Below are 27,550 nucleotides of genomic sequence, written 5' to 3'. Positions count from 1 at the left end.
TTTTTACATTTTTTTTTAAATTTTATTGAATGAAAGCAAAAAATGTCGGAAATAGAATCAAATTTTAGATTAAGTCTAGATTTGTTCGAATTTGTCACCTTTGGCACGAATTATGATCTTCAAACGTCCAATGAAACCGTCACACGCTGCCCGAATGTCGCTCTGCGGTATTCTCGACGAAGCGCTGGCTTGAGGTAATCGACACCTCGTTGGTATTTTTTAGTGCCAACCTTGCTTTCTAAAATACTCCAAACACAATAGTGCGCTGGAAATGAAGCGAGGAGCCTCATTTTGTAACCAGTCTTGGGTGGCGCGTACTGAGTGCGATGGTGCTGGCCAAGAATTTAATACACCCTCCCGAATATTTTCGCGATAATACTCGGCATTTATCCTAATGCCACGGTCGATTAACACGAGCGAAGAGCGACCAGTCTGAAGTTGGTTGCAGTTTTTTCATCTCACCCTGTAAATCAATCTGTGTTGCCGTATGGCGCCCAACCACGCTTCATGGACCGATCAAGGTCTCTTATACTCACATAATTTTACAAGAAATGTTCCAGAAATTTGTAGCAATATAATGTGACCGCTGAACTTTTATTAAAATAATAGATTATGTGGTTTTCAAGAGTTTCGACCTGCAGTTTTCTTGATTTCTTAAAATTTTGTCTATAAAGCATTTTTCCATTTTCACTATTATCATATTAATTATCATAAAACTATTTATAATTAATTAACTCTCTCAAAATTTTATCTCTTTACCTTTTTTCGTTCCATAGTACAACAGAGGTTAAGTGTCTTTTTTTGTACTCAACACAGATTCCACTTGTGAACTGTAGCAGTAATTGACCCAAATAATACACCAAAATCACTTGCAAGAGAACGAAAAAAATAAAAAAACCCACAACAATATTCGTTGAAAAAGCTACATACCTACCAACAACATCAAGTGCCAATGTAATACCTATAGTATCTTCAATCTTCATCACCAACCATACTGACGTTAGTGGTATTGGAACAAAAAAGTCAAGGAACCCTTTGTAGTTATTTACTGAAAGCATTAACAAAAAACCCGGTCGAGTTCATTTATTCATTTACAATTGTTTTAACTGCGAGTGGTTGCTGATACCCGACAATTTTTGCAGAAACAAGAAACGAGACGAGAGTGCAACAAGAACACAAAAAAGAACATCATTACCAAACAGTCTGTCTGCCGGCTGTCGTCGCCAACGCCGCCACCACCTCGAGAGATCAACAACCTACTTAGTGGGTCGACTGCATTTAACACCACCCGGGTAAGAAGAAAAGCCGCCAAAACGCCGTACCACACGAAAATGGAACGTAAACTGCTATACGCCTTTCGAGGCTGGATAGCATTTGTGGCCTTTATGGATTTGGGCACAGCATTTCGTAGCTATATTGAGCGACGAAGTTTTCTCGACCATGCCGATACACAATTCATCGAAGGTAAGTTATGCAAGAATTATGCTTTGAAATGTTATCATTGGCAACCAAACGACAAAAATTCTGCTAAAGGATTAGTGATTTGATATTTCCAATTTTTTTGTTCGTTTTAATTTCAGGAGATTATACGGTATCGCGTATTATTGGAATGTATTGTTTGCTTAAGGCTTTAGCTTTGGTGCACTGTACTCTATATATACACTATAGGCCGTAAGTATGATGCAAACAATATTTAAATAAAAAAATCTTTGGAAAAAATATTTTTAAAAAATTAAAGCCTTGCTGGCTCTTGAAAAATGTAATTTTAATAAATCCACGCCTAGTTCTAGCCCTTGAAAAATTTAATTTTAATAAATCCACACCTTGTTCTAGACCTTGAAAAATTAATTTTAAAAAATCCACGCCAAGTTCTAGCCCTTGAAAAATTAATTTTAATAAATCCACGCCTAGTTCTAGCCCTTGAAAAATTAATTTTAATAAATCCACGCCTAGTTCTAGCCCTTGAAAAATTTAATTTTAATAAATCCACGCCTAGTTCTAGCCCTTGAAAAATTTAATTTTAATAAATCCACGCCTAGTTCTAGCCCTTGAAAAATTAATTTTAATAAATCCACGCCTAGTTCTAGCCCTTGAGAATTTAATTTTAATAAATCCACGCCTAGTTCTAGCCCTTGAGAATTTAATTTTAATAAATCCACGCCTAGTTCTAGCCCTTGAAAAATTTAATTTTAATAAATCCACGCCTAGTTCTAGCCCTTGAAAAATTTAATTTTAATAAATCCACGCCTAGTTCTAGCCCTTGAAAAATTAATTTTAATAAATCCACGCCTAGTTCTAGCCCTTGAAAATTTAAGTTTAATAAATCCACGCCTAGTTCTAGTGTTGAAATTATCCTTTTAAAATGATCCAGGCGATGTCCACAGCAGTAATTAAAACACAGTTTATGTTCGGGGGGTTTTTCAAACTTTATTTACACAGCTTCAACTTATAACGACACACGTTAACAACTGAGAGCACGATACTTTACAACTGAGCGCAACTTTATAAACTGAGACAACCTCTCTATGTTACAACTTCTTTTATCTGCTTCTAGATAATTCTGTTCTAGATAATTCTTATTCTAGTTTATTCTAATGGTTACTCATTTATCTATTTTCATCTCTATTAAAGTAATCATTAATTGCCTACTTATCATATTGTAAATGATCAACTTAGGGATCACTAAATACCATTAAATATATGTGTTGCCAATTATTTAATTCACAATATTTAACACCCCTCCTCAACACATATATTTCTTAATCTCTATATTTACATACATATATACATTACAAATTGACTTACAATGGTAATTCTTAACTACATAGACACACTATGTTGCGATTTCATTCTTCTCATTGACATACAATGACATACACTTTTTGTAGACACACTACACTAACCCTACACTCTATGCAGACACACTGCAATTATATACATACATTTAATTCATAATTTCCATTAATTATATTTCATATATCTTTTAAAAGGCTTCCACAATTTGCTCATCAAATTTTATTCTTTTATAACTCTTTTTACGGTCTACCTGTGTTTTCCCCTCCTTAATGGGACTTTTATAACTTTTCTTCCAATTGAAATTCAAACACTCTGTTGGTCTCTTGGGCGGGCTGTATAAATACATATTCCCTACTTTCCTTGCACATAGCACTGTTATTCCCTTTTCAACAATTCTTGCCCCTTTGTCATCGAATTTCACGCCCGCTTTCTCTGCTACTCTGCCCACTGACAAAAAATTACATTGCATCTCAGGTACATACAAAACCTCTTTTAACAGCACATTACTTTCTGCTAACCGCACACTGCCTTTGCCCTTCGCAACAATTTTCTTTTCGCCAACCAAACTGATCTCTTCATAATGATCTTCAAATTTCTCGAACATTGCTTTATTGCAGCATAAATGCGTTGAAGCTCCGCTGTCGACACACCACACGCTGGAGTTCAATACGTTCTTGTTGTTGTTGTCTGGCGGTTCTAACATTGAGTATGAATGTGTGTGCGCTTTCTTGCTGTTGTTGTTGTCTTTACACTGTGCAGCGAAATGTCCTCTGCGACCGCAACTGTAGCACTTCACATTATTTTTGTTGTTGTACCTTCGCTCACTTCTATGCTCGTTGTTGTTGCTGCACACGAATTTTCTACCCCTTTCTTTGTTGTTGCTGTATGACCGCTCACTTGCACTTTCGTTGTTGTTGTTACACTCGAACATTCTGGACCTTTCTTTGTTGTTGTTGTGCGATCGCTCACTGCCACCATTTTTGTTGTTGCTACTCAGGAACTTTCTGGCCATTTCTCTATAGTTGCTGTGCGACATGAACGCAATTTCGTCATTTTCTGCCTCATTGGTGGTTTTTCGGCGTTCACCTTCCTCTGCCAACTTGATCTTTAGGCTACTCAACGTGGGCAACTCATCTCTTGATTCTAATGCCACCACAAAATTTTCAAATGATCTCGGCAAACTTGCTAGAAGCATGATGACGAACAGCTCTTCTTGGAGCTCTATGCCCGTTTCAGCCAATTTGTCGACTAACGACGTAAACTCACTTACATGGCGCTGAATCTCGTCATCTTCACCCATACGCATGGCCAGTAACCTTTTAAACAGGGTGACTTTCCTCACTGGACCTTTTGGTCTGTGCACTTCACGTAGAATATTCCATGCTTCGGCCGATGTTTTGCAACCTTTTATGTAGGATATCTGCCTCGGGGTGACACACAAAATTATTGTAGCCAGTGCCTTCTCATCTTTCTTAATCCAGATCTCATCCTCTTTTTGGGGTTTCTTACATTCACCACTGACTATATCCCAGCACTCCTGGTGGATTAAAACTGCTTTCATAGAAACGCTCCAGGAGTCATAATTGGACTCATCCAACTTTTCTATGCTGTATATGGAAGAACTCATCATCTCTACGCTGGTGTTTCCAAATGCGTTTTCTTTACTTTGTTATTGACACACAACTTGCCTGCGCACACAGTTTTCCAACAGCTCTCTGCTTTTCTGCTACCGACACACAGTAACAAATTCAAAACTCTCCGTTTGTTGACACACAACTGATTATCACTTTATCCTCTTGATCCTTAAGAGATCGCCTGGGCAAATCTTAATACTCAGCTACCTGGGCTACACTTGATCTTTCAGCGTTCGTTTGGGCAATCCTTCATCCAGAGCTTCCTGGGCCCATAACCTGTTGAAATTATCCTTTTAAAATGATCCAGGCGATGTCCACAGCAGTAATTAAAACACAGTTTTATGTTCGAGGGGTTTTTCAAACTTTATTTACAGCAGCAATTCAAACTTATAACGACACACGTTAACAACTGAGAGCACGACACTTTTCAACTGAGCGCAACTTTATAAACTGAGACAATCTCTCTATGTTACAACCTCTTTTATCTCCTTCTGAACTTATTCCAGATAATTCTATTCTAGATAATTCTTATTCTAGTTTATTCTAATGGTTAAATCTATTCTTTAATAAATCCACGCCTCAGTTGGCCATTGAAAAATATTCTTTAATAAATCCACGCCTCAGTTTGCCCTTGAAAAATATTCTTTAATAAATCCACGCCTCAGTTGGCCCTTGAAAAATATTCTTTAATAAATCCACGCCTCAGTTGGCCCTTGAAAAATATTCTTTAATAAATCCACGCCTCAGTTGGCCCTTGAAAAATATTCTTTAATAAATCCACGCCTCAGTTGGCCCTTGAAAAATATTCTTTAATAAATCCACGCCTCAGTTGGCCCTTGAAAAATATTCTTTAATAAATCCACGCCTCAGTTGGCCCTTGAAAAATATTCTTTAATAAATCCACGCCTCAGTTGGCCCTTGAAAAATATTCTTTAATAAATCCACGCCTCAGTTGGCCCTTGAAAAATATTCTTTAATAAATCCACGCCTCAGTTGGCCCTTGAAAAATATTCTTTAATAAATCCACGCCTCAGTTGGCCCTTGAAAAATATTCTTTAATAAATCCACGCCTCAGTTGGCCCTTGAAAAATATTCTTTAATAAATCCACGCCTCAGTTGGCCCTTGAAAAATATTCTTTAATAAATCCACGCCTCAGTTGGCCCTTGAAAAATATTCTTTAATAAATCCACGCCTCAGTTGGCCCTTGAAAAATATTCTTTAATAAATCCACGCCTCAGTTGGCCCTTGAAAAATATTCTTTAATAAATCCACGCCTCAGTTGGCCCTTGAAAAATATTCTTTAATAAATCCACGCCTCAGTTGGCCCTTGAAAAATATTCTTTAATAAATCCACGCCTCAGTTGGCCCTTGAAAAATATTCTTTAATAAATCCACGCCTCAGTTGGCCCTTGAAAAATATTCTTTAATAAATCCACGCCTCAGTTGGCCCTTGAAAAATATTCTTTAATAAATCCACGCCTCAGTTGGCCCTTGAAAAATATTCTTTAATAAATCCACGCCTCAGTTGGCCCTTGAAAAATATTCTTTAATAAATCCACGCCTCAGTTGCCCTTGAAAAATATTCTTTAATAAATCCACGCCTCAGTTGGCCCTTGAAAAATATTCTTTAATAAATCCACGCCTCAGTTGGCCCTTGAAAAATATTCTTTAATAAATCCACGCCTCAGTTGGCCCTTGAAAAATATTCTTTAATAAATCCACGCCTCAGTTGGCCCTTGAAAAATATTCTTTAATAAATCCACGCCTCAGTTGGCCCTTGAAAAATATTCTTTAATAAATCCACGCCTCAGTTGGCCCTTGAAAAATATTCTTTAATAAATCCACGCCTCAGTTGGCCCTTGAAAAATATTCTTTAATAAATCCACGCCTCAGTTGGCCCTTGAAAAATATTCTTTAATAAATCCACGCCTCAGTTGGCCCTTGAAAAATATTCTTTAATAAATCCACGCCTCAGTTGGCCCTTGAAAAATATTCTTTAATAAATCCACGCCTCAGTTGGCCCTTGAAAAATATTCTTTAATAAATCCACGCCTCAAATGGCCCTTGAAAAATATTCTTTAATAAATCCACGCCTCAGTTGGCCCTTGAAAAATATTCTTTAATAAATCCACGCCTCAGTTGGCCCTTGAAAAATATTCTTTAATAAATCCACGCCTCAGTTGGCCCTTGAAAAATATTCTTTAATAAATCCACGCCTCAGTTGGCCCTTGAAAAATATTCTTTAATAAATCCACGCCTCAGTTGGCCCTTGAAAAATATTCTTTAATAAATCCACGCCTCAGTTGGCCCTTGAAAAATATTCTTTAATAAATCCACGCCTCAGTTGGCCCTTGAAAAATATTCTTTAATAAATCCACGCCTCAGTTGGCCCTTGAAAAATATTCTTTAATAAATCCACGCCTCAGTTGGCCCTTGAAAAATATTCTTTAATAAATCCACGCCTCAGTTGGCCCTTGAAAAATATTCTTTAATAAATCCACGCCTCAGTTGGCCCTTGAAAAATATTCTTTAATAAATCCACGCCTCAGTATTCTTTAATAAATCCACGCCCTTGAAAAATATTCTTTAATAAATCCACGCTCAGTTGGCCCTTGAAAAATATTCTTTAATAAATCCACGCCTCAGTTGGCCCTTGAAAAATATTCTTTAATAAATCCACGCCTCAGTTGGCCCTTGAAAAATATTCTTTAATAAATCCACGCCTCAGTTGGCCCTTGAAAAATATTCTTTAATAAATCCACGCCTCAGTTGGCCCTTGAAAAATATTCTTTCCACGCCTCATAAAAATATTCTTTAATAAATCCACGCCTCAGTTGGCCCTTGAAAAATATTCTTTAATAAATCCACGCCTCAGTTGGCCCTTGAAAAATATTCTTTAATAAATCCACGCCTCAGTTGGCCCTTGAAAAATATTCTTTAATAAATCCACGCCTCAGTTGGCCCTTGAAAAATATTCCATAAATCCACGCCTTTGGCCCTTGAAAAATATCTTTAATAAATCCACGCCTCAGTTGGCCCTTGAAAAATATTCTTTAATAAATCCACGCCTCAGTTGGCCCTTGAAAAATATTCTTTAATAAATCCACGCCTCAGTGGCCCTTGAAAAATATTCTTTAATAAATCCACGCCTCAGTTGGCCCTTGAAAAATATTCTTTAATAAATCCACGCCTCAGTTGGCCCTTGAAAAATATTCTTTAATAAATCCACGCCTCAGTTGGCCCTTGAAAAATATTCTTTAATAAATCCACGCCTCAGTTGGCCCTTGAAAAATATTCTTTAATAAATCCACGCCTCAGTTGGCCCTTGAAAAATATTCTTTAATAAATCCACGCCTCAGTTGGCCCTTGAAAAATATTCTTTAATAAATCCACGCCTCAGTTGGCCCTTGAAAAATATTCTTTAATAAATCCACGCCTCAGTTGGCCCTTGAAAAATATTCTTTAATAAATCCACGCCTCAGTTGGCCCTTGAAAAATATTCTTTAATAAATCCACGCCTCAGTTGGCCCTTGAAAAATATTCTTTAATAAATCCACGCCTCAGTTGGCCCTTGAAAAATATTCTTTAATAAATCCACGCCTCAGTTGGCCCTTGAAAAATATTCTTTAATAAATCCACGCCTCAGTTGGCCCTTGAAAAATATTCTTTAATAAATCCACGCCTCAGTTGGCCCTTGAAAAATATTCTTTAATAAATCCACGCCTCAGTTGGCCCTTGAAAAATATTCTTTAATAAATCCACGCCTCAGTTGGCCCTTGAAAAATATTCTTTAATAAATCCACGCCTCAGTTGGCCCTTGAAAAATATTCTTTAATAAATCCACGCCTCAGTTGGCCCTTGAAAAATATTCTTTAATAAATCCACGCCTCAGTTGGCCCTTGAAAAATATTCTTTAATAAATCCACGCCTCAGTTGGCCCTTGAAAAATATTCTTTAATAAATCCACGCCTCAGTTGGCCCTTGAAAAATATTCTTTAATAAATCCACGCCTCAGTTGGCCCTTGAAAAATATTCTTTAATAAATCCACGCCTCAGTTGGCCCTTGAAAAATATTCTTTAATAAATCCACGCCTCAGTTGGCCCTTGAAAAATATTCTTATCCACGCCTCAGTTGGCCCTTGAAAAATATTCTTTAATAAATCCACGCCTCAGTTGGCCCTTGAAAAATATTCTTTAATAAATCCACGCCTCAGTTGGCCCTTGAAAAATATTCTTTAATAAATCCACGCCTCAGTTGGCCCTTGAAAAATATTCTTTAATAAATCCACGCCTCAGTTGGCCCTTGAAAAATATTCTTTAATAAATCCACGCCTCAGTTGGCCCTTGAAAAATATTCTTTAATAAATCCACGCCTCAGTTGGCCCTTGAAAAATATTCTTTAATAAATCCACGCCTCAGTTGGCCCTTGAAAAATATTCTTTAATAAATCCACGCCTCAGTTGGCCCTTGAAAAATATTCTTTAATAAATCCACGCCTCAGTTGGCCCTTGAAAAATATTCTTTAATAAATCCACGCCTCAGTTGGCCCTTGAAAAATATTCTTTAATAAATCCACGCCTCAGTTGGCCCTTGAAAAATATTCTTTAATAAATCCACGCCTCAGTTGGCCCTTGAAAAATATTCTTTAATAAATCCACGCCTCAGTTGGCCCTTGAAAAATATTCTTTAATAAATCCACGCCTCAGTTGGCCCTTGAAAAATATTCTTTAATAAATCCACGCCTCAGTTGGCCCTTGAAAAATATTCTTTAATAAATCCACGCCTCAGTTGGCCCTTGAAAAATATTCTTTAATAAATCCACGCCTCAGTTGGCCCTTGAAAAATATTCTTTAATAAATCCACGCCTCAGTTGGCCCTTGAAAAATATTCTTTAATAAATCCACGCCTCAGTTGGCCCTTGAAAAATATTCTTTAATAAATCCACGCCTCAATTGGCCCTTGAAAAATATTCTTTAATAAATCCACGCCTCAGTTGGCCCTTGAAAAATATTCTTTAATAAATCCACGCCTCAGTTGGCCCTTGAAAAATATTCTTTAATAAATCCACGCCTCAGTTGGCCCTTGAAAAATATTCTTTAATAAATCCACGCCTCAGTTGGCCCTTGAATATTCTTTAATAAATCCACGCCTCAGTTGGCCCTTGAAAAATATTCTTTAATAAATCCACGCCTCAGTTGGCCCTTGAAAAATATTCTTTAATAAATCCACGCCTCAGTTGGCCCTTGAAAAATATTCTTTAATAAATCCACGCCTCAGTTGGCCCTTGAAAAATATTCTTTAATAAATCCACGCCTCAGTTGGCCCTTGAAAAATATTCTTTAATAAATCCACGCCTCAGTTGGCCCTTGAAAAATATTCTTTAATAAATCCACGCCTCAGTTGGCCCTTGAAAAATATTCTTTAATAAATCCACGCCTCAGTTGGCCCTTGAAAAATATTCTTTAATAAATCCACGCCTCAGTTGGCCCTTGAAAAATATTCTTTAATAAATCCACGCCTCAGTTGGCCCTTGAAAAATATTCTTTAATAAATCCACGCCTCAGTTGCCCCTTGAAAAATATTCTTTAATAAATCCACGCCTCAGTTGGCCCTCTCAGTTGGCCCTTGAAAAATATTCTTTAATAAATCCACGCCTCAGTTGGCCCTTGAAAAATATTCTTTAATAAATCCACGCCTCAGTTGGCCCTTGAAAAATATTCTTTAATAAATCCACGCCTCAGTTGGCCCTTGAAAAATATTCTTTAATAAATCCACGCCTCAGTTGGCCCTTGAAAAATATTCTTTAATAAATCCACGCCTCAGTTGGCCCTTGAAAAATATTCTTTAATAAATCCACGCCTTTGGCCCTTGAAAAATTTTTTTAATAAATCCACGCCTAGTTGGCCCTTGAAAAATATTCTTTAATAAATCCACGCCTCAGTTGGCCCTTGAAAATTATTCTTTAATAAATCCACGCCTCAGTTGGCCCCTTGAAAAATATTCTTTAATAAATCCACGCCTCAGTTGGCCCTTGAAAAATATTCTTTAATAAATCCACGCCTCAGTTGGCCCTTGAAAAATTTTTTTAATAAATCCACGCCTTTGGCCCTTGAAAATTATTCTTTAATAAATCCACGCCTAGTTGGCCCTTGAAAATTATTCTTTAATAAATCCACGCCTCAGTTGGCCCTTGAAAAATTATTTTTAATAAATCCACGCCTCAGTTGGCCCTTGAAAAATATTCTTTAATAAATCCACGCCTTGAAAAAATTAATTTTAATAAATCCACGCCTAGTTCTAGCCCTTGAAAAATTAATTTTAATAAATCCACGCCTAGTTCTAGCCCTTGAAAAATTAATTTTAATAAATCCACGCCTAGTTCTAGCCCTTGAAAAATTAATTTTAATAAATCGATTTTAATAAATCCACGCCTAGTTCTAGCCCTTGAAAAATTTAATTTTAATAAATCCACGCCTAGATCTAGCCCTTGAAAAATTAATTTTAATAAATCCACGCCTAGTTCTAGCCCTTGAAAAATTAATTTTAATAAATCCACGCCTAGTTCTAGCCCTTGAAAAATTAATTTTAATAAATCCACGCCTAGTTCTAGCCCTTGAAAAATTAATTTTAATAAATCCACGCCTAGTTCTAGCCCTTGAAAAATTAATTTTAATAAATCCACGCCTAGTTCTAGCCCTTGAAAAATTAATTTTAATAAATCCACGCCTAGTTCTGGCCCTTGAAAAATTAATTTTAATAAATCCACGCCTAGTTCTAGCCCTTGAAAAATTAATTTTAATAAATCCACGCCTAGTTCTAGCCCTTGAAAAATTAATTTTAATAAATCCACGCCTAGTTCTAGCCCTTGAAAAATTAATTTTAATAAATCCACGCCTAGTTCTAGCCCTTGAAAAATTAATTTTAATAAATCCACGCCTAGTTCTAGCCCTTGAAAAATTAATTTTAATAAATCCACGCCTAGTTCTAGCCCTTGAAAAATTAATTTTAATAAATCCACGCCTAGTTCTAGCCCTTGAAAAATTAATTTTAATAAATCCACGCCTAGTTCTAGCCCTTGAAAAATTTAATTTTAATAAATCCACGCCTAGTTCTAGCCCTTGAAAAATTTAATTTAATAAATCCACGCCTAGTTCTAGCCCTTGAAAAATTAATTTTAATAAATCCACGCCTAGTTCTAGCCCTTGAAAAATTAATTTTAATAAATCCACGCCTAGTTCTAGCCCTTGAAAAATTAATTTTAATAAACCCACGCCTAGTTCTAGCCCTTGAAAAATTAATTTTAATAAATCCACGCCTAGTTCTAGCCCTTGACAAATTAATTTTAATAAATCCACGCCTAGTTCTAGCCCTTGAAAAATTAATTGTTGGAGTTAGTTATTGAATCTCCACGATACGATCGTACAAGACACATGATGAGTAATTGTGACATGATCGCAGTGTGCGAAGCACACTAGTTGTAAATATAGTTGTTGTGGTATTAAGATTTCATACCAAGATCACCCAAGTAGTAATCGAAATCGAAAAACAGTTTTTTTCCTCAAAAATTTTGACCTTGCATACGTTTTCATAATGGACGTCAATTCACAATAATGCATTTTGACAGCAAACTTGACCTTATTTATAGGCCATAGGTGACCTAATTTATAGGCCATGTTTCATGCGAAGTGTGTAAGAAGTTGTCCATGGTATAATAATAAAAGGTAACAGCAAGTGTTGTTGTACAAAAAACGATACAACAACCACATGGAAATTTGTTGTTGTAAGTTCTACTAGTGTCAACTCATTTGACAGAAAAATGTAAACAAACAAACAAATTATCATCAAATTATTTTTATTTTGAAAATGGAATATTTTCGAATCCTCATGAATGAAAATCTATCAAATTTATATTTCTATCGCTTCCACATCTTTCCTTTAATTGAGCCATTGCCATATATGTGTGTAACACATATGACAATGCTGGGAATAGCGAGTAATTCCTTCAAGAAAGATTTGCTTCCTCAAACTTTCCCAGCAGGCAGATTGAGTAAATTGAATACGGGAGCACATCAATAAAGAACAATTTCAAATTGTATGCGTTCCCAATTTTCCTGTTGGGTGATTTTTAAAAACATAATTTGCCAAATTCATATTGACACTAGTATTACGTTGGAATCAAATCAGCTGGGATTTGCTGTTACCTTTTATAATTGTACCATGGAAGTTGTCACTCGTAATCAAGTTCTCAACAAGCAAACAAGTCTTTTCGTTATTGAAGCTTCAAACGCACCAAAAAGTTAATCGTACAATAGTTCTTTACTTACTTACTTAGCTGGCTTGTGACAGAACTTTCGTTCCATAAGCCGAGCTTAGAAAAGATCTCCAGGCGCGCAGTTTTTCCAATTTGAAAGACCATTTTCGGCGATGTTGTCTTCGACTTGATCTTTCCAACGTATTCTTGGCCTTCCCCTTCTGCGTGAACCATCAGCTGGTTCGCTCTTATATGCCTTCTGGGCTGGGACATCTTCATCCATTCTCACAACATGACCTAGCCAACGTAGTCGCTGCAGCTCAATACGTCTAACAATGTCTATGTCCGAGAATAGCCGGTACGGAGATATTCACCGTCAACGCAGATCGGCCCATAGATCTTTCGGAGAATTTTTCTCTCAAACACTCCAAGAGCTGTCTCATCTGCTTGCGCAAGTACCCATGCTTCAGATCCATATAACAGCATGGGTAGTATCAGCGTCTTGTAGGTGTGAGTTTGGTCTGGCGGGAGGTGGCCTAGCTTTTGAGTTGTTTGCTCAGACCATAGTAGCAATTTCAAAACTGATGTAATTCGTTTTATTTATGGCGGTACCAAGGTATATAAAATCTTAAACTACCTCAAAGCTGAAGTTCTCAAGTTCCACAGTTGGTCCGAGTCTAGTGAACGTCTTGCGCGTTGATACCATCAGCTTGGTCTTCTCGCCGTTTACTGTCAGACCCACTTTGGCAGACTCCTTCTCAATTTGTTCAAAGGTGGCTGTTACCGCTCTCAATGTTCGACACATTATGTCGACCCATGTGTTGTTTGGTGTACAGAGTGCCATTTCTGTTCACGTTTGCCTCTCATATGATCCAGCAGGATGTTAAAAAGGTCACACGACAAACTATCATCTCGTCTGAATCCTCGTTCGGTATTAAAGGGCTCCGAGAGTTCCTTTCCGACTTTAACTGCTGATCTTGTGCTTGTTAAAGTTATCCTGCATAGCCGAATTAATTTTGCAGGAATGACAAACGCAGACATGACTTTATACACCTCTGAACGGATAGGGCTGTCAAATGCGGCTTTATACTGGTGGATTTGACAGGTCTGAAGCCACATTGGTATGGTCAAATAATGCCATTGACCATTGATTTCAGTTGTTCACACAGTACGGTGGAGGATTTGCCAGGTCTGAAGCCACATTGGTATGGGCAAATAATGTCATTGACCACACAGCACGCTGGATAGCACTTTATATGCGATGGGAAGGAGACTTATTCCTCAATAGTTGGCAAATATCGTATTGTCTCCTTTTTTGTGCACGGGACACAGGATGCTGAGGTTCCAATCATTGAGCATGCATTGTTCTAGCCAAATTGTATTAATCAGCTGGTGCATGCTCCTTACCAGCATCTGACCACCAGTATTGAATAGTTCGGCTTGTAACCCACCGGGGCCTGCTGCTTTATTATTCTTCAGCCGATTGATTGCTATTCTGACTTCATCTTGGTTAGGTGGTAAACACTCTATACCGTCATCTATTATTGGTTCTGGGGTATCCACTTCACTGCTACTATTTGATAGTTACAAAAGTTCTAGTCCCTGAAAAAATAATTTTAATAAATCCACGTCTTGTTCTAGTCCCTAAAAAAATAATTTTAATAAATCCACGCCTTGTTCTAGTCCCTGAAAAAATAATTTTAATAAATCCACGTCTTGTTCTAGTCCCTAAAAAAATAATTTTAATAAATCCACGTCTTGTTCTAGTCCCTGAAAAAATAATTTTAATAAATCCACGCCTTGTTCTAGTCCCTGAAAAAATAATTTTAATAAATCCACGCCTTGTTCTAGTCCCTGAAAAAATAATTTTAATAAATCCACGCCTTGTTCTAGTCCCTGTAAAAATAATTTTAATAAATCCACGCCTTGTTCTAGTACCTGAAAAAAATATTGATAATAAATCCAAGCCTTTTTAGTCCTAGAACAAATTATTTTTAATAAATCCACACTTATTAGTCCTAGAAAAGAATATTTGTAATAAACCCATGCCTTGTTAGCAATTTTTTATTTTACCTTAAAAATTTAAATTTCTTCTCTTCCATTGCAGGGTGGTCAGCATGGGCGGATGTTCATTGGCCCTGACATTGGTCCTATATCTAACCGAAACATTATACTTTCAATCGTGTACATTAAATTTCTATGTCATATTTCCATGTGTCTTAAATTGTAAGTATTTAAAAAAATAATTAACAAAAAAAATTAAATTATTTTAATAAAATTTAAATTTATTTTCCCCATTCTAGCCATAACCCTTTTAGCTCTGATGTATATACCCAAACGTTTACGTTTATGGGAGCCAAGTTTGGATTTGGATGATGAAAATACACAATTATTGAAACAGATGACTGGATTCAAGCGGAGGCGTGCCAAGAAAAATCAATAGAATCATTTGACCTAAGAGAAGAAGAAGACGAATTTTGACGAATTTTTTTTTCATATACGAATTTTCTATTAGCTTTTCTCAAAGAGTATGCACGTCTATTTGTGTGTGGTCTTTATAGGGAGGAGAAATATCGAAGCTGAAGTGAGAGGTTTATTTTTATGGCAAAACACACCAGGCTTTGTGACATGTACAGATCGAGATGATAAACAATTTTGTGGGAAACACATAGGAATGAGAAAAACGTGGATCCAGACACAAACGAAAAAATTAATTTTTTTCCTCGCCACCTCTCTTTCGAAACCTCCAATAATTTTTATAAGAAACTGACGAATGTGGGTGACCATTCAGTTAAGTTGTGCATTTGAATTGTAATCAATTTAGGTGCCCACACCATTTCCATTAGAACTTGGAAATGCTATACATTTAAGTTAATCATAATCACACAGCTAGAAATAGTCTTGACCATGACCTTCCGACCAAAGTTTTGATTTGACCACTTTTGCATATGAATACATGTGCTATGGTGTATTTTTAATCGAAAACGGTTAAAGCGAAAATCACATATAACAACAATTTTAAACACAGATCATTTTCATATTTTTCGTCGAATTAAAAAAAATTCCCATAAAATATACGTAAACAAATATCAGCTGACTGACAACATTAAATCATTTTAATACTAGTCTAAACAGTTACGATTTAGTTTCTGCTTTTACAAATCGAGTGGGTTTAGAAGGCATATTCTAAACTTGTTTTTATGTGCCTGGTGAGGATGGTATAAATGCATAGCATATAGAAGAATGACTAAGAATGGCTCCCAAATTAAAAATTTATTCTGATATGCAACATAAAGAGGCATGCCTAAAATACTCGAATGTGTTTCCCCCCTTAAAAGGCAAGGCATAATTTTTGAGCTGCGAATTTTTTTTTTCGTGGTGGTACTTCAAACGGGTACAAAAAATTAGGAACTAATGACCACCTGCTATGAAATTTTAAATACGAATTAAAGATAAAATGTACTGCTAGCAGTCCATTAACATTTTTTCTTGGAACTTCTATAGAATTGTCTCCATCATCCGATTTCATCCCCGCTGCACCTTTCTTAATGAAAGGAATGGTAATTGAACAGATTTCGAAGAGTTCACTAATCATCAATTCCAAAAAAAAAACCCGTTTCATACCTTCTAATTTTAGGCGGTATGGAACGTATCATCTCCCAATAATCATCTTCGTCAGCATACTCCCGGATGTTAAGTGTACATTTTTCATTGAAGAAGTAATGTCAAGTGAGCAGGCTATGGAGAGTTCACCAACAATCAATTCCGAGAGCTTGCCTTTCACAAGCATTTCCATCGCGTCTACTGATCGGATAGCACCGCTACGTATCAGATAGAATACCCAAAGTGAGACATACTTTCCCATCAAATGCATCCAGACTACCAAATAATGTGCTTATGGATTAAACTGGTCTCGATTATGTACAGTAGATATCGGATATAAGCACATCTCATATAAGAAAAAATCGCATATAAGAAATATTATCAAAAGCACCGAACTTTTACTTTCTTATATCCGATAATTCCATATAAGAAAAAAACGCATATAAGAAAGAAATCTCCGACTTTTTTTGAGTTTCTTATATGCGATATCTACTGTAGCAATAATGGAGGACCCGAAAAGATACATCAACTATTTCAACAGTTTTTCCAGCAATGGGTGCTGTTACAAGTCTAACGTCGTGACCGGATAATAATGCTGAAAAGTCTTAATTACTTAGCCGGCTTGTGGCAGAACTTTCGTTCCATAAGCCGAACTTAAAAAAGTTTACCAGGCGAGTCGGTCTTTTGTGCAGTTTTTCCAATTTGAAAATCCATGTTCGGCAATGTTGTCTTACATTTGATCTTTCCATCTAATTATTTCCCTTCCCCTTCTGTGTGAACCATCAGCTGGTTCGCTTTTATATGCCTTTGAGCTGGGGCATATTCATCCATTCTCACAACACGACATAGCCAATGTAGTCGCTGCAGCTCGATCTGTCTGACTACGTCGATGTGCGAGAATAAATGGTATAGCTCATGGTACATTCGACGACGATATTCACCGTTGACGCAAATCGGCCCATAGATTTTCCGGAGAATTTTTCTCTCAAACACTCCAAGAGCTGCCTCATTTGCTTGCGCAACTACCCATGCTTCAGATCCATATAATAGAACGGCTAATAACAGCGTCTTGTAGAGTGTGATTCTGGTCTGGCGAGAGGTTGCCTTGTTTTTGAATTCCTTACTCAGACCATAGTAGAATTCCTTACTCAGACCATAGTTGGCCAGCACAATCCTTCTCGAAATTTCAAAACTGATGTCATTAGTTTTGTTTATGGCGGTACCGAGGTATATAAAATCATTTACTACCTCGAAGCTGTAGTTTTAAATTTCCACAGTTGGTGCGAGTCTACTGGACGTCTTGCGCGTTGATACCTTCACCTTGGTCAGGATGTTAAACTGGTCACACGACAAACTCTCACCTTGTCAGAATCCTCGTTCGGTGTTGAAGGACACCGAGAGGTCCCACTTGCAGAACAGAACATTGTGGTTGTTGGCGCATGTTTTCCTCAGATGTTTACCCTCTCACATATGCCATCATGGATCGCCATGATCGCACAAACATCCGCATACATTACGATATCTTCACCGTCCGGTGGTTGTGTAATTACACAAAGGTAGTGGTAGAATGAAGATATGTCCCCATCTTGGGAAAGTCACTGTTCCATTCTTCCTGTCTTCGATTTCTTATTTACCAGTTTCATATATGACTGTCGACCAAACATAGGAGATTCTTCTCTATGCCTTCGAACAGCTTTGCATATGATTGAAGCACACTCCTTGTTACCCTCCGGATGCTCAATAACTCGTACATCTCTTAGAATTTGACAGTCGTTCTATCATCATTACTTCCAATATTCAAGAGTATCTTAATCCATTGCCTCGTCTCCAAAGTTGAAACGCTTCAGGTGGTTTAGCCATATTTTTGCGCATATGCTCGTAAACTAGTCTGTTGAATCAAGGGTGAACCCATTCGCAGTTGTTGTTGTAGCAGCTTGTACTGATGTGTATATCTCCTTAATCTGTTTCTGCTTCGAACTCCAAGTTCAAAAAGGCTGCGTTCTTTATTGGTTGTGTCCACAGTGAATATGGGGTTAGATGAGAGGGTTTGGCTGAGCAAAATTGACCGTGCCGCCAATGCGTGGCCAATAAGAATTGAGGTGGCTCCACCGTCCAGATCTCAGTTGTGCCAAGACGACTCAGGTTTGTCGGTGTAGCTGCTGCTCTTCTGCAGCTGGCCTGTTGATCTAGAAGCTCCCTTTGGTACTTTTGGACCTCTCTCTCCAAATCATGAATATCCTTTCTGACATGCCTAGCTGGTGGGTTAGGTAATGATTTGGATGGCCACTTGTATAACACCCAAGCAGGTATTGCATCGACAACACCTTATTGTGTTGATGCACACGGAAGGATCTTCGTCTCCTTACGTAAGTGGTCCATTGGAGTCATGAGGAGGCACCCTGTTGCAGTCCTCAGGGATGCATTCTGGCAGGATTGAAGACTTTCCATTGCGTTGCACAAACGTTAGCCGGCCACACTAGTGCCGCATAGTTTACCACAGACCGGCATATTGCTATGCATGTCGTTAACAAGGTTTCTTTGTCAGCTTCCCAAGTACTGCCGGCTAGCGACTTGAGAACCTTTTTTCTGCTAGGGATCTTATTGCAAATAGCTGTGGCATAAGCGGACGACTTATAGGGGCTATCGAATGTGACCCCTAGAACCTTGGGGTAGTTGGTGGTCGGAATTGTGGACCCATCGAACTGCACATTGGATGTTAGCCGCATCTCCACTGTCCATGTGGTAAACAGTGTGGCCATTGATTTAGTGGTGGATATTTCCATATTTCTCGCCCAGAAAAAGTCAGCTATATCCACGAGATTGTGGTCCAGCCTCTCGCAAATGTCATCAATTTTGGGTCCTGACGCCATGATCATACTATCAATCGCGAATGTTACGAACTTGATTGCCGTCCGGTGGGTGTGGAATTCTAGAATGGTAGAGGTTAAACAGTTCCGGAGATATCACCCCACCTTGGGGAGCTCCCTGTTTAACTCTACGGGTCTTCCACTTCATGTTTATGAATTGCATGTACGACTGGCGTCCACTCATATAATTCGCGATCCAACTGGTTGTTCTGGATGAGTCCTACGTTATATGTGTGGAAATGCTTTCGGGTCTTCTGACGTTGTACGACGAAACTCATCAAGATAATTCGCAAGTACCGTCACCTTTGCTGGGAAATTATGTCTCACTTCGTGTATTCGTCCACCAGTTAAATGGCGGATGGCTATAGGAAAATAAGATTTAGGGATTTCTGGCAGCTACCCGAGGATCTAAGGAATTGGGCTGTCTGAAGTGGTGATTACATAAATCTCTGAAACGTTGTCAATAAGCATTACAACGGTTCAGGAAAGTATTGCGCTTAAAGGTTATGGATGATCGATTAATGGTGACGTTCAAGATCTATTGAATAGGTCACCCAGCTATCGATAATCAGCTGTTCTCAAGTCTAATGTCAAAAATTTTGACTTCGTTTACGTTTTGCAAATTTGAGAGGCAGTTGATATCCAGCTTGTATCCCTGGATGACCTTATTAATAGGCCTTGGTGACGATTAGAGAAATTTCGGGTTGCCACGTGTTCTATATGTCAGATTGTAGGTGAGAGACAAGGTAGATGGGAGTTCTATGATATGTCAAAAATATTTTGACATATCGTTAATAAGATTGTCATTTATAATTTTTATTATTTTGTTTTCAATTACAACAACATTTTTGACAGCTATTTGTTCCAGCATCTTTCTCATGCGGCTACCTTATTAAATCTGCCTTGATGAGAGTTTTTACTAGTTGCAATCTTCCTTAACTCTCCCAGCTGCAAAATACAGAATTTCCTCAATTTGAAAGCGAATTGAGGGAGAAAATTTAACAGTTGTGATATTGAGTATTTCCAAATTCATATTGGAAAAATGCTACTGGAAAAGTAACCGAACATATCTTATATGTCGACTTCTTTTCGTTATAACCGTTTTCGACCATGCCTTTGAATAAAACATTTTGCTAAATATTTATAAAATAAAATTTAAAAAATATTAATAAAAAAAAATATTTATTAAAAATATCATCACATTAAACGAACAAAAAAGTGAAAAACGAATTGGATCAATTATTTATTTGAATAGCAATCTCTATACTTCCATGTATCGAAAAAACCTTTCCACATCAATTAGTATTACAAAATAATGCTCTAATAAAATATCTTCTCAGCTTCAAAACCAAAAGAAAGATATATACGATTAATGCAGTTGAAATTAAATAAACCAATAATAAAAAATTATTTGCTTTAAAAATTTTGTATTGTAAGTAGGCATTATTATTAATAGCATTTTTATAATAAATTAAAAAAAAAACATTTTTGATATACATTTAAGATAATTGAATTACACAATTAAATATACATACATAATAATATTTATGAAAATATGCAATTTTTTATATAAGCAATAATAGTTACAATAACTCAACACACAACACAATTAATCAATAAAATTGAAAAAAAAAAATAATAAATTGTTAATGATTTTGTTTCATTTTTATAACATACAGAATGTGGTATTGGGGATTTAAAAAAATCTAGAATTGGCCAAATCGTTTCCCTTCAAAATGCCTAAAATCGATTGGGACGTTTCTGGGGAAATGTCATGTTTTTATTTCGATCGTTCCCACGCCACTCATTCCCGCACCTGCCGGCAGAGGGGGCCACTTCCTCATAACGAGAGGAGCACGTACACCCCATAGACCGGACTAAGGAGGGTTATGATGGTAGGAAACGGCTACAAATATTTTCAGCCGGCCATACATGTACTTACTACGAACAAGGACAAAACAACTACATACGAAGGATTGCATTTTATATTACATCTACTTCACATATAGCACGAAAGAGATCATTTAATTCATAATTAGATTTTGCTAAAGAAATTTTAAGTGGAATGTAGTTACGCGTGTTACGTGGAGACACATTTGATTTTATTTCACCAACTAAAAAACTCGAACCTATATTGCCTCTTAAAAGTTTAGTAATAAAAATTGCGCGGGGCATTAAACGTCTTCTCTCAAGAGCTGGGAGATCTGTAAGCTTCAATCTATTTTCAAAAGGCGGAAGAACTATATCTGTATTTTATGGTAAACCTCTAAGAGCAAAAAGAAGAAATTGTTTTTGAACGGATTTTAATTTGCCAGAATAACACTTGTAGAAAGGACTCCAAAGTACGCAACAATATTCCAAGGTAGGTCGAACCAGAGTGACAAAGAGATGTTTGGTCACATAGGGATCATCGAACTCTTTATACCAACATTTTATTAAGCCTACCAATGACTTTGCTTTATTAACACAAGCTTCAATATGTAAGTGGAAACGTAGTCTGTTATCTAGAATAACACCAAGATCGACAAAGGAGTCTAATGTGTACAATCCTATTGAGTAAATACAGGACACTCAATATTATCTAGAATAACACCAAGATCGACAAAGGAGTCGCCATTTTCTAATGTGTACGATCCTATTGAGTAATTACAGGACACGTGTGGTGTTCTAAAGAAAGATTGATAGAAAGATTTCTTGAGATTCCGAGACATGCCATTAATTTACTGACAGGCGAAAACTAAATTAATCCTAAATGCCGCCCAATTGATTGATATATGGATTCATGGGTCTAATCTGTCAAAAATATTGACAGGATATGGAAGGGATATTTTTTACCCAATAAGAATCTAAAATTTAAAATTACCGCCAATTTGTTTGAAAAGCGTATCCATATTGCTCAAGATTCCGAGATTTGTTAGATTTCGTTATAAGGGATATACCCCAAGAAGAATATTTTTGGTGAGATAATTTTCTACCCAATGAGAACTCTGAATAGGCAGTTCGGTTGAAAAATGTGGCCAATACCATACCGAATAAAGAAATTTATCCTGTATATGGGGTTATTATATCAAAACCCAGGCCGATATATCCCATTTTAGTACCAAATATCCTAGAGGTGGTCTGAATTGGATTAATAAAATGGGAAACATGTCATATGAATACAACTTCGCTGGAAAGCAATTCACGACTACGAATTGTTAATTAGGTTAAACAAATTCGAAATACAGGGTGAGATAAAAAAAACTGCAACAAAGTCAAACGCCATAATGTTATATATATATATATATTGGTCAGCTAAGTACTTCGCTTTGTTACAAGAGACATTTGGGTATGAAAGGTTTTTTGTATAGAAGCAATAGCTTCTGGGGAGAATATCCCAACAAAAAACTAGGGGAACTGATGAGGATCAGTGGCGTGATCCGAAACTATAGTCTTCCCTGCCTTACCCCTCGGCAAACAATGCCATACATTTCCCACTAATAAATAGTTGTTTTTTATAAAAACAACAAACTGGGATTCAGCCTGACTATTTTGCAAAAACAAAATACAAATGGTATCCCAAATAAACCGCCACCTTTGGCACGAATTATGGCCTTCAAACGGCCAATGAAACCGTCGCACGCTGCCCAAATGTTGTTCTGCGGTATTTTGGTCCATTCCCGGCGAGGCGCTTGCTTGAGGTGATCGACACTTTGGTATTTTTTAGTGCCAACCTTGCTTTCCAAAATACTCCAGACACAATAGTCCAACGCACAGTTGTCCCAATTCAAATTTTTTTGGCCAAAATTATTTAATACAACATAATGTATACTTTTCGTTTATAAATAGATTAATATTTATTATAATATAAGGTACAATATAGTACTATTTATTAGGTTTTTAGATATGCAAAGGCATACAAAATGTTAGGGTACAAAATGTGATGTTTTAGTACAAACATGAGTTGTAAAACAAAATAAAATGCGGTAAACATAATTCAAAATTTACTCTTTTTATAAAAGTATGACCTAAAACAGGCTTAAGAAGGTTGTTTTATACTATTAAGTAAAGAAAATAAAAGAACTCTATTAAGTTTTAAATTAATTAATTATTGAATATATGTAGATATTTCGTTTTCTAGAACTATATTTTCATCGCCATATTCTTCTTCGAATTCTTCATCTGTGGTTTCATCACAATCAGTATCATTCGCGGGCCGTAATTCATCGTTTAGTTCACAAACTAACAATTCGATTACTTCAGATGGCAGGTTTAACCGCTTTCTTTCTTGTAAGTGGGCGTTTAGGCGTATAGATGATATAAGTGGATCAGATGTATCCAATGCTCTATTAAATACGTCTGTGAGATTATTGACACGACTACTGTTCTAGCGTGTAATAATCTGTCATTTTTATATATTTTTTTCTGCATTCAGCAGCATCCTCTCCAAAACATCCAACTGGCAACACAACATTCTGCATTATTTGCTTAGAACAAATCAAGACCTTGTGCACTGTTGGTGTCATCACTACCCAAGGATAATGGCCCTGAATATATTTAGCTGTTTCGAAACAGTATTTTTTAAATTTTTCTAAATCAAGGGGAAATTGACATGTTAAACATACAAGAATTATATGCGACGTTTTTATACTAAAATTGATTACTAGGTTAATCAAATGTCCCAAAATATCAATTGAAATGTATTTTCGCGAAAATTAATTAAATAGTGAGGCGCCGTTGTGGGAGGTCTTAACCAAAATATTTGGTACAAACAGTTTATACTTTCCATGAAGTCAAAATGCAAAGTTAGAGCCGAATCGGTTAAATAATATCGCTAAAATCTTTAAAATATCTTAAATCGGACGGTACGGCTATGTCACAGTGTGGGCCAATTTTCAAAAAATGTTGCAGAAATGTTTTTTATACTATTAAAACCTTAAATATCAATTTTAAGAAAAATCGGATGAAACTTTGTCTTTATCCCACATTTTCAGTTCAATACTATATACAATAAAAACATCAATTTATAAAAAATTTCACTCAACTTAAAGTAGAAAAATACATTTTTTCTAAAAAAGGCAAAATATTTCATCTGAATATGATAGTACATACCCCTGCCAGCTTCCAAAAATTTTTTGGAGGAGACAATATTTTTACATTTTTTCTAAAGTTTAAGAAGATTTCAAAAATATTTGTAAAAAATAATTTTCAATATACACACAAACTTTTATCTCCCTACCCAGATATTACAACTTTCATCGTTCTTTCTTTATATATTATGAAAGCACTTATTATCAGCTTCCAGATTCATAATAACTTTGGTCTGAATTTCGTATACCCATTCGACCACACAGCACACCAAAAAGTATATATTTTACAGCACACAGTCTGTTCTATTTTTTATACAAAAAATTTTCAACTTTAGCATTACACCAACGAGCGGCTATTAATGGTATTTAAAAAAAAAATTTTTTAAGAAAAATCGGATGAAACTTTGTCTTTATCCCACATTTTCAGTTCAATACTATATACAATAAAAACATCAATTTATAAAAAATTTCACTCAACTTAAAGTAGAAAAATACATTTTTTTCTAAAAAAGGCAAAATATTTCATCTGAATATGATAGTACATACCCCTGCCAGCTTCCAAAAATTTTTTGGAGGAGACAATATTTTTACATTTTTTCTAAAGTTTAAAAAGATTTCAAAAATATTTGAAAAAAATAATTTTCAATATACACACAAACTTTTATCTCCCTACCCAGATATTACAAGTTTCATCGTTCTTTCTTTATATATTATGAAAGCACTTATTATCAGCTTTCAGATTCATAATAACTTTGGTCTGAATTTCGTATACCCATTCGACCACACAGCACACCAAAAAGTATATATTTTACAGCACACAGTCTGTTCTATTTTTTATACAAACAATTTTCAACTTTAGCATTACACCAACGAGCGGCTATTAATGGTATTAAAAAAAACCAATTATTTTCGGATGTTTTTGTTTTTGAAGTGTTTTTTTTTTTTCTATTATTCCTTTATATGATTTTAAGTACAAAATTTTAGATTTTTATTCCGACAAAAATTTTTTTTGACAAAAAAACATATGAAACTTCAAAAAAATAATTTTGGCCAAAAATTTTGTGATTGCGACAACTGTGCAACGGAATGGTATCCGGAGATTTTGGTGGCCATTGTGCGCTGGAAATGAAGCGAGGAACCTCATTTTGTAACCATTCTTGGGGTGGGGCGTGCTGAGTGCGCTGGTCATGAGTCCTGTTGGATTCCGGTCAGCAAAAAAAATATAAGGCTTTAAAACTTTCCAGAAAAATAATTTTGGCCAAAAATTTTGTGATGCCACGGTCGATTAATACGAGCGGAGAGCGACCATTGGCTGTTATGTCGGTCCACACCATTACCATAGCCGGTGTTTGAGTTCAGGTGGCCAACCGAAGGTGCACATTTTCAGCTGACCTCTTTGGCGAGTAAACACGATAATTGTGTTTGTTTTGCAAACTGCCAGACAATTAATGTTTTCTCATCGAAGAAAACCAAATTCGGAGGATGCAACAAATACGGAGAATGCCACAGTTCACCGGTCATGTCTCTGTGTCCGGCTACGAAATGAAAATTTTGGTAGTCTTTAATGGCGCCCAATCGATTTACACATCTATTCATGATTCTGTATTCTATATGGAAACTTCTCAAAAAGCACCCCGACAGTGGTATATCGACATAGAAAAAACGCATTTCTGTCTGGGATCAAAACAAACCCCAGTCCATGGGTCTGTTCAGTTTACTATAAACGCATGTACCGTAGGTTGATATCGGGGGATGCAAAAAAAAACGGAGAATGACACAGTTCGAAGGTCATGTGTCTGTGTCCGGCTACGAAATCGCAATTTTGTTAGTCTTAGATGGCGCCCAATCGATTTACACATAAATTCACGATTCTGTATTCTAAGTGAAAATTTATAAAAAAGCACCTTGACAGTTGTCTCTCGACATAGAAAAAAATCATTATTGTCTGGGATGAATACAAAATCCGGTCCATGGTTCTGTTCAGTTTATTATAACCGCATGCACCATAGGTTAGGGATACAAGGCATGCGGAGAATCCAACAGCTCACAGGGCATATATATCATGTCTCTGAGTCTGACGTCGATTAATTGAGGTCAGACCACGTACCAATTATTATATTTATCTACAGGCCACCTGATTTTTTAAAGAATTCAATTTCGGGTTCATCATCACACCTGCAGCCGCTAGCTGTATACATGAGTGTCGAGTACCAGAATTAAGACCAATGAGCTTCGTCTCACGAACTCTACTTATCACAAAAATAGGGATCTGACAGGTGAAGTCAATAGATTAGTCGGTGAGCGGCTAAAACAGCTGAAGTGTTTCTACATTACTGCAGGGTCGACGGTGGGCAACGGTAAAGTCGGTCTCGAACTCTGAAAGGTAAGAGGTTCCAGTGTATTTTCACCCGAATTTATAGATCATTCCGAGGGGTATTGCGCGATATACGATCTTTTTATGCCGCGATTACGATGGACTTTGGAAATAGAAAGTCAAGGAGGCGTGGAACGAAAGTCCACACTGGGGCAGCAGAATTTAGGATTGAACGATCTGTGGCCTTGTATGTCGTTACCAACGATTCTTTATCCTTGGTTGCGTTGCTGTGCCAATCTGGAGGACCTGGATGGATAGTTTGGTCTCATTAGAGGAATTCTGCCTGCGGGAATGAAGCGGTTTGTCGGTTTTAAAATAGTTTCACGGAATATCTTCTTACTCTTTCTAGCATAGGGCTTAATGAGACCTCAATGCATTTTGTGAAGCCGTGCCAGTTAGCTTTATTATAATTCATGAAAGTACGCTGATCGGGCTGCAGGAAATCGCTGGGTTTCTCTACCGTGACCAGGGATGGACTGACTATGGAAATGTCCGAAGAGCTTGAACACCTGACAGTGACTCTGGTAGAAGATTCCTCATTGATGGAAGCAAAATCAGACTCATCTATCTGTTTTACAATAAGAATACCGCGAGAATCATTTGGTAGTTGGGAAAACCATATCTCATGATTAGCATTGAAATCGTCAGGAACAATTTTATTAGCTCCCCTGGATGGAAGATGGATGATCCTTGGATGATAACTAGCCCCAATGTTGTTGACAGGCGGAATACATATATTGACAATTTCAGATTTGTCGGAATAAACTGAAATGCTCAAAACTTTCAGGAAAGGATTAGACTGGGAAGGAGGCGTAGGGAATGTCACGGTATATCTGACATCTCGCTGGATGGTGAATGCCAGACTACCACCATGGTCTCCATATCGCTACATGATGTTGTAATTCCCCCAGGAGGATAAGGAATAACTGCTGGTCAACTTCGTTTCTTGCAAGGC

General features: G+C 36.7%; 1 protein-coding gene and 1 long non-coding RNA gene across 2 annotated transcripts; one reads left to right on the top strand and one right to left on the bottom strand.

The window, feature by feature from the left end:
* On the bottom strand, positions 1-22,906 carry LOC133321676 (uncharacterized). Its single transcript, XR_009754019.1, has 2 exons — positions 22,727-22,906; positions 1-98 (listed from the first exon to the last, which is right to left on the bottom strand). It is a non-coding gene; the product is annotated as an uncharacterized LOC133321676 (long non-coding RNA).
* LOC133321667 (uncharacterized) lies at positions 1,294-15,140 on the top strand. Its single transcript, XM_061530751.1, has 4 exons — positions 1,294-1,464; positions 1,581-1,671; positions 14,790-14,908; positions 14,986-15,140. Exons 1-4 carry the CDS (start codon positions 1,332-1,334, stop codon positions 15,123-15,125), a joined length of 483 nt encoding a protein of 160 aa, XP_061386735.1. The 5' UTR covers positions 1,294-1,331; the 3' UTR covers positions 15,126-15,140.
* Positions 22,907-27,550: the final 4,644 nt, after the last annotated feature.

This window comes from Musca vetustissima, unplaced genomic scaffold, assembly GCF_032173495.1.
Source record: "Musca vetustissima isolate MV318-11 ecotype Yass unplaced genomic scaffold, APGP_CSIRO_Mvet_v1 utg11827, whole genome shotgun sequence".
NCBI lineage: Eukaryota > Metazoa > Arthropoda > Insecta > Diptera > Muscidae > Musca > Musca vetustissima.
Note: the sequence above shows the minus strand (reverse complement) of the source record. Positions and strands in the feature narration are given on the sequence as shown.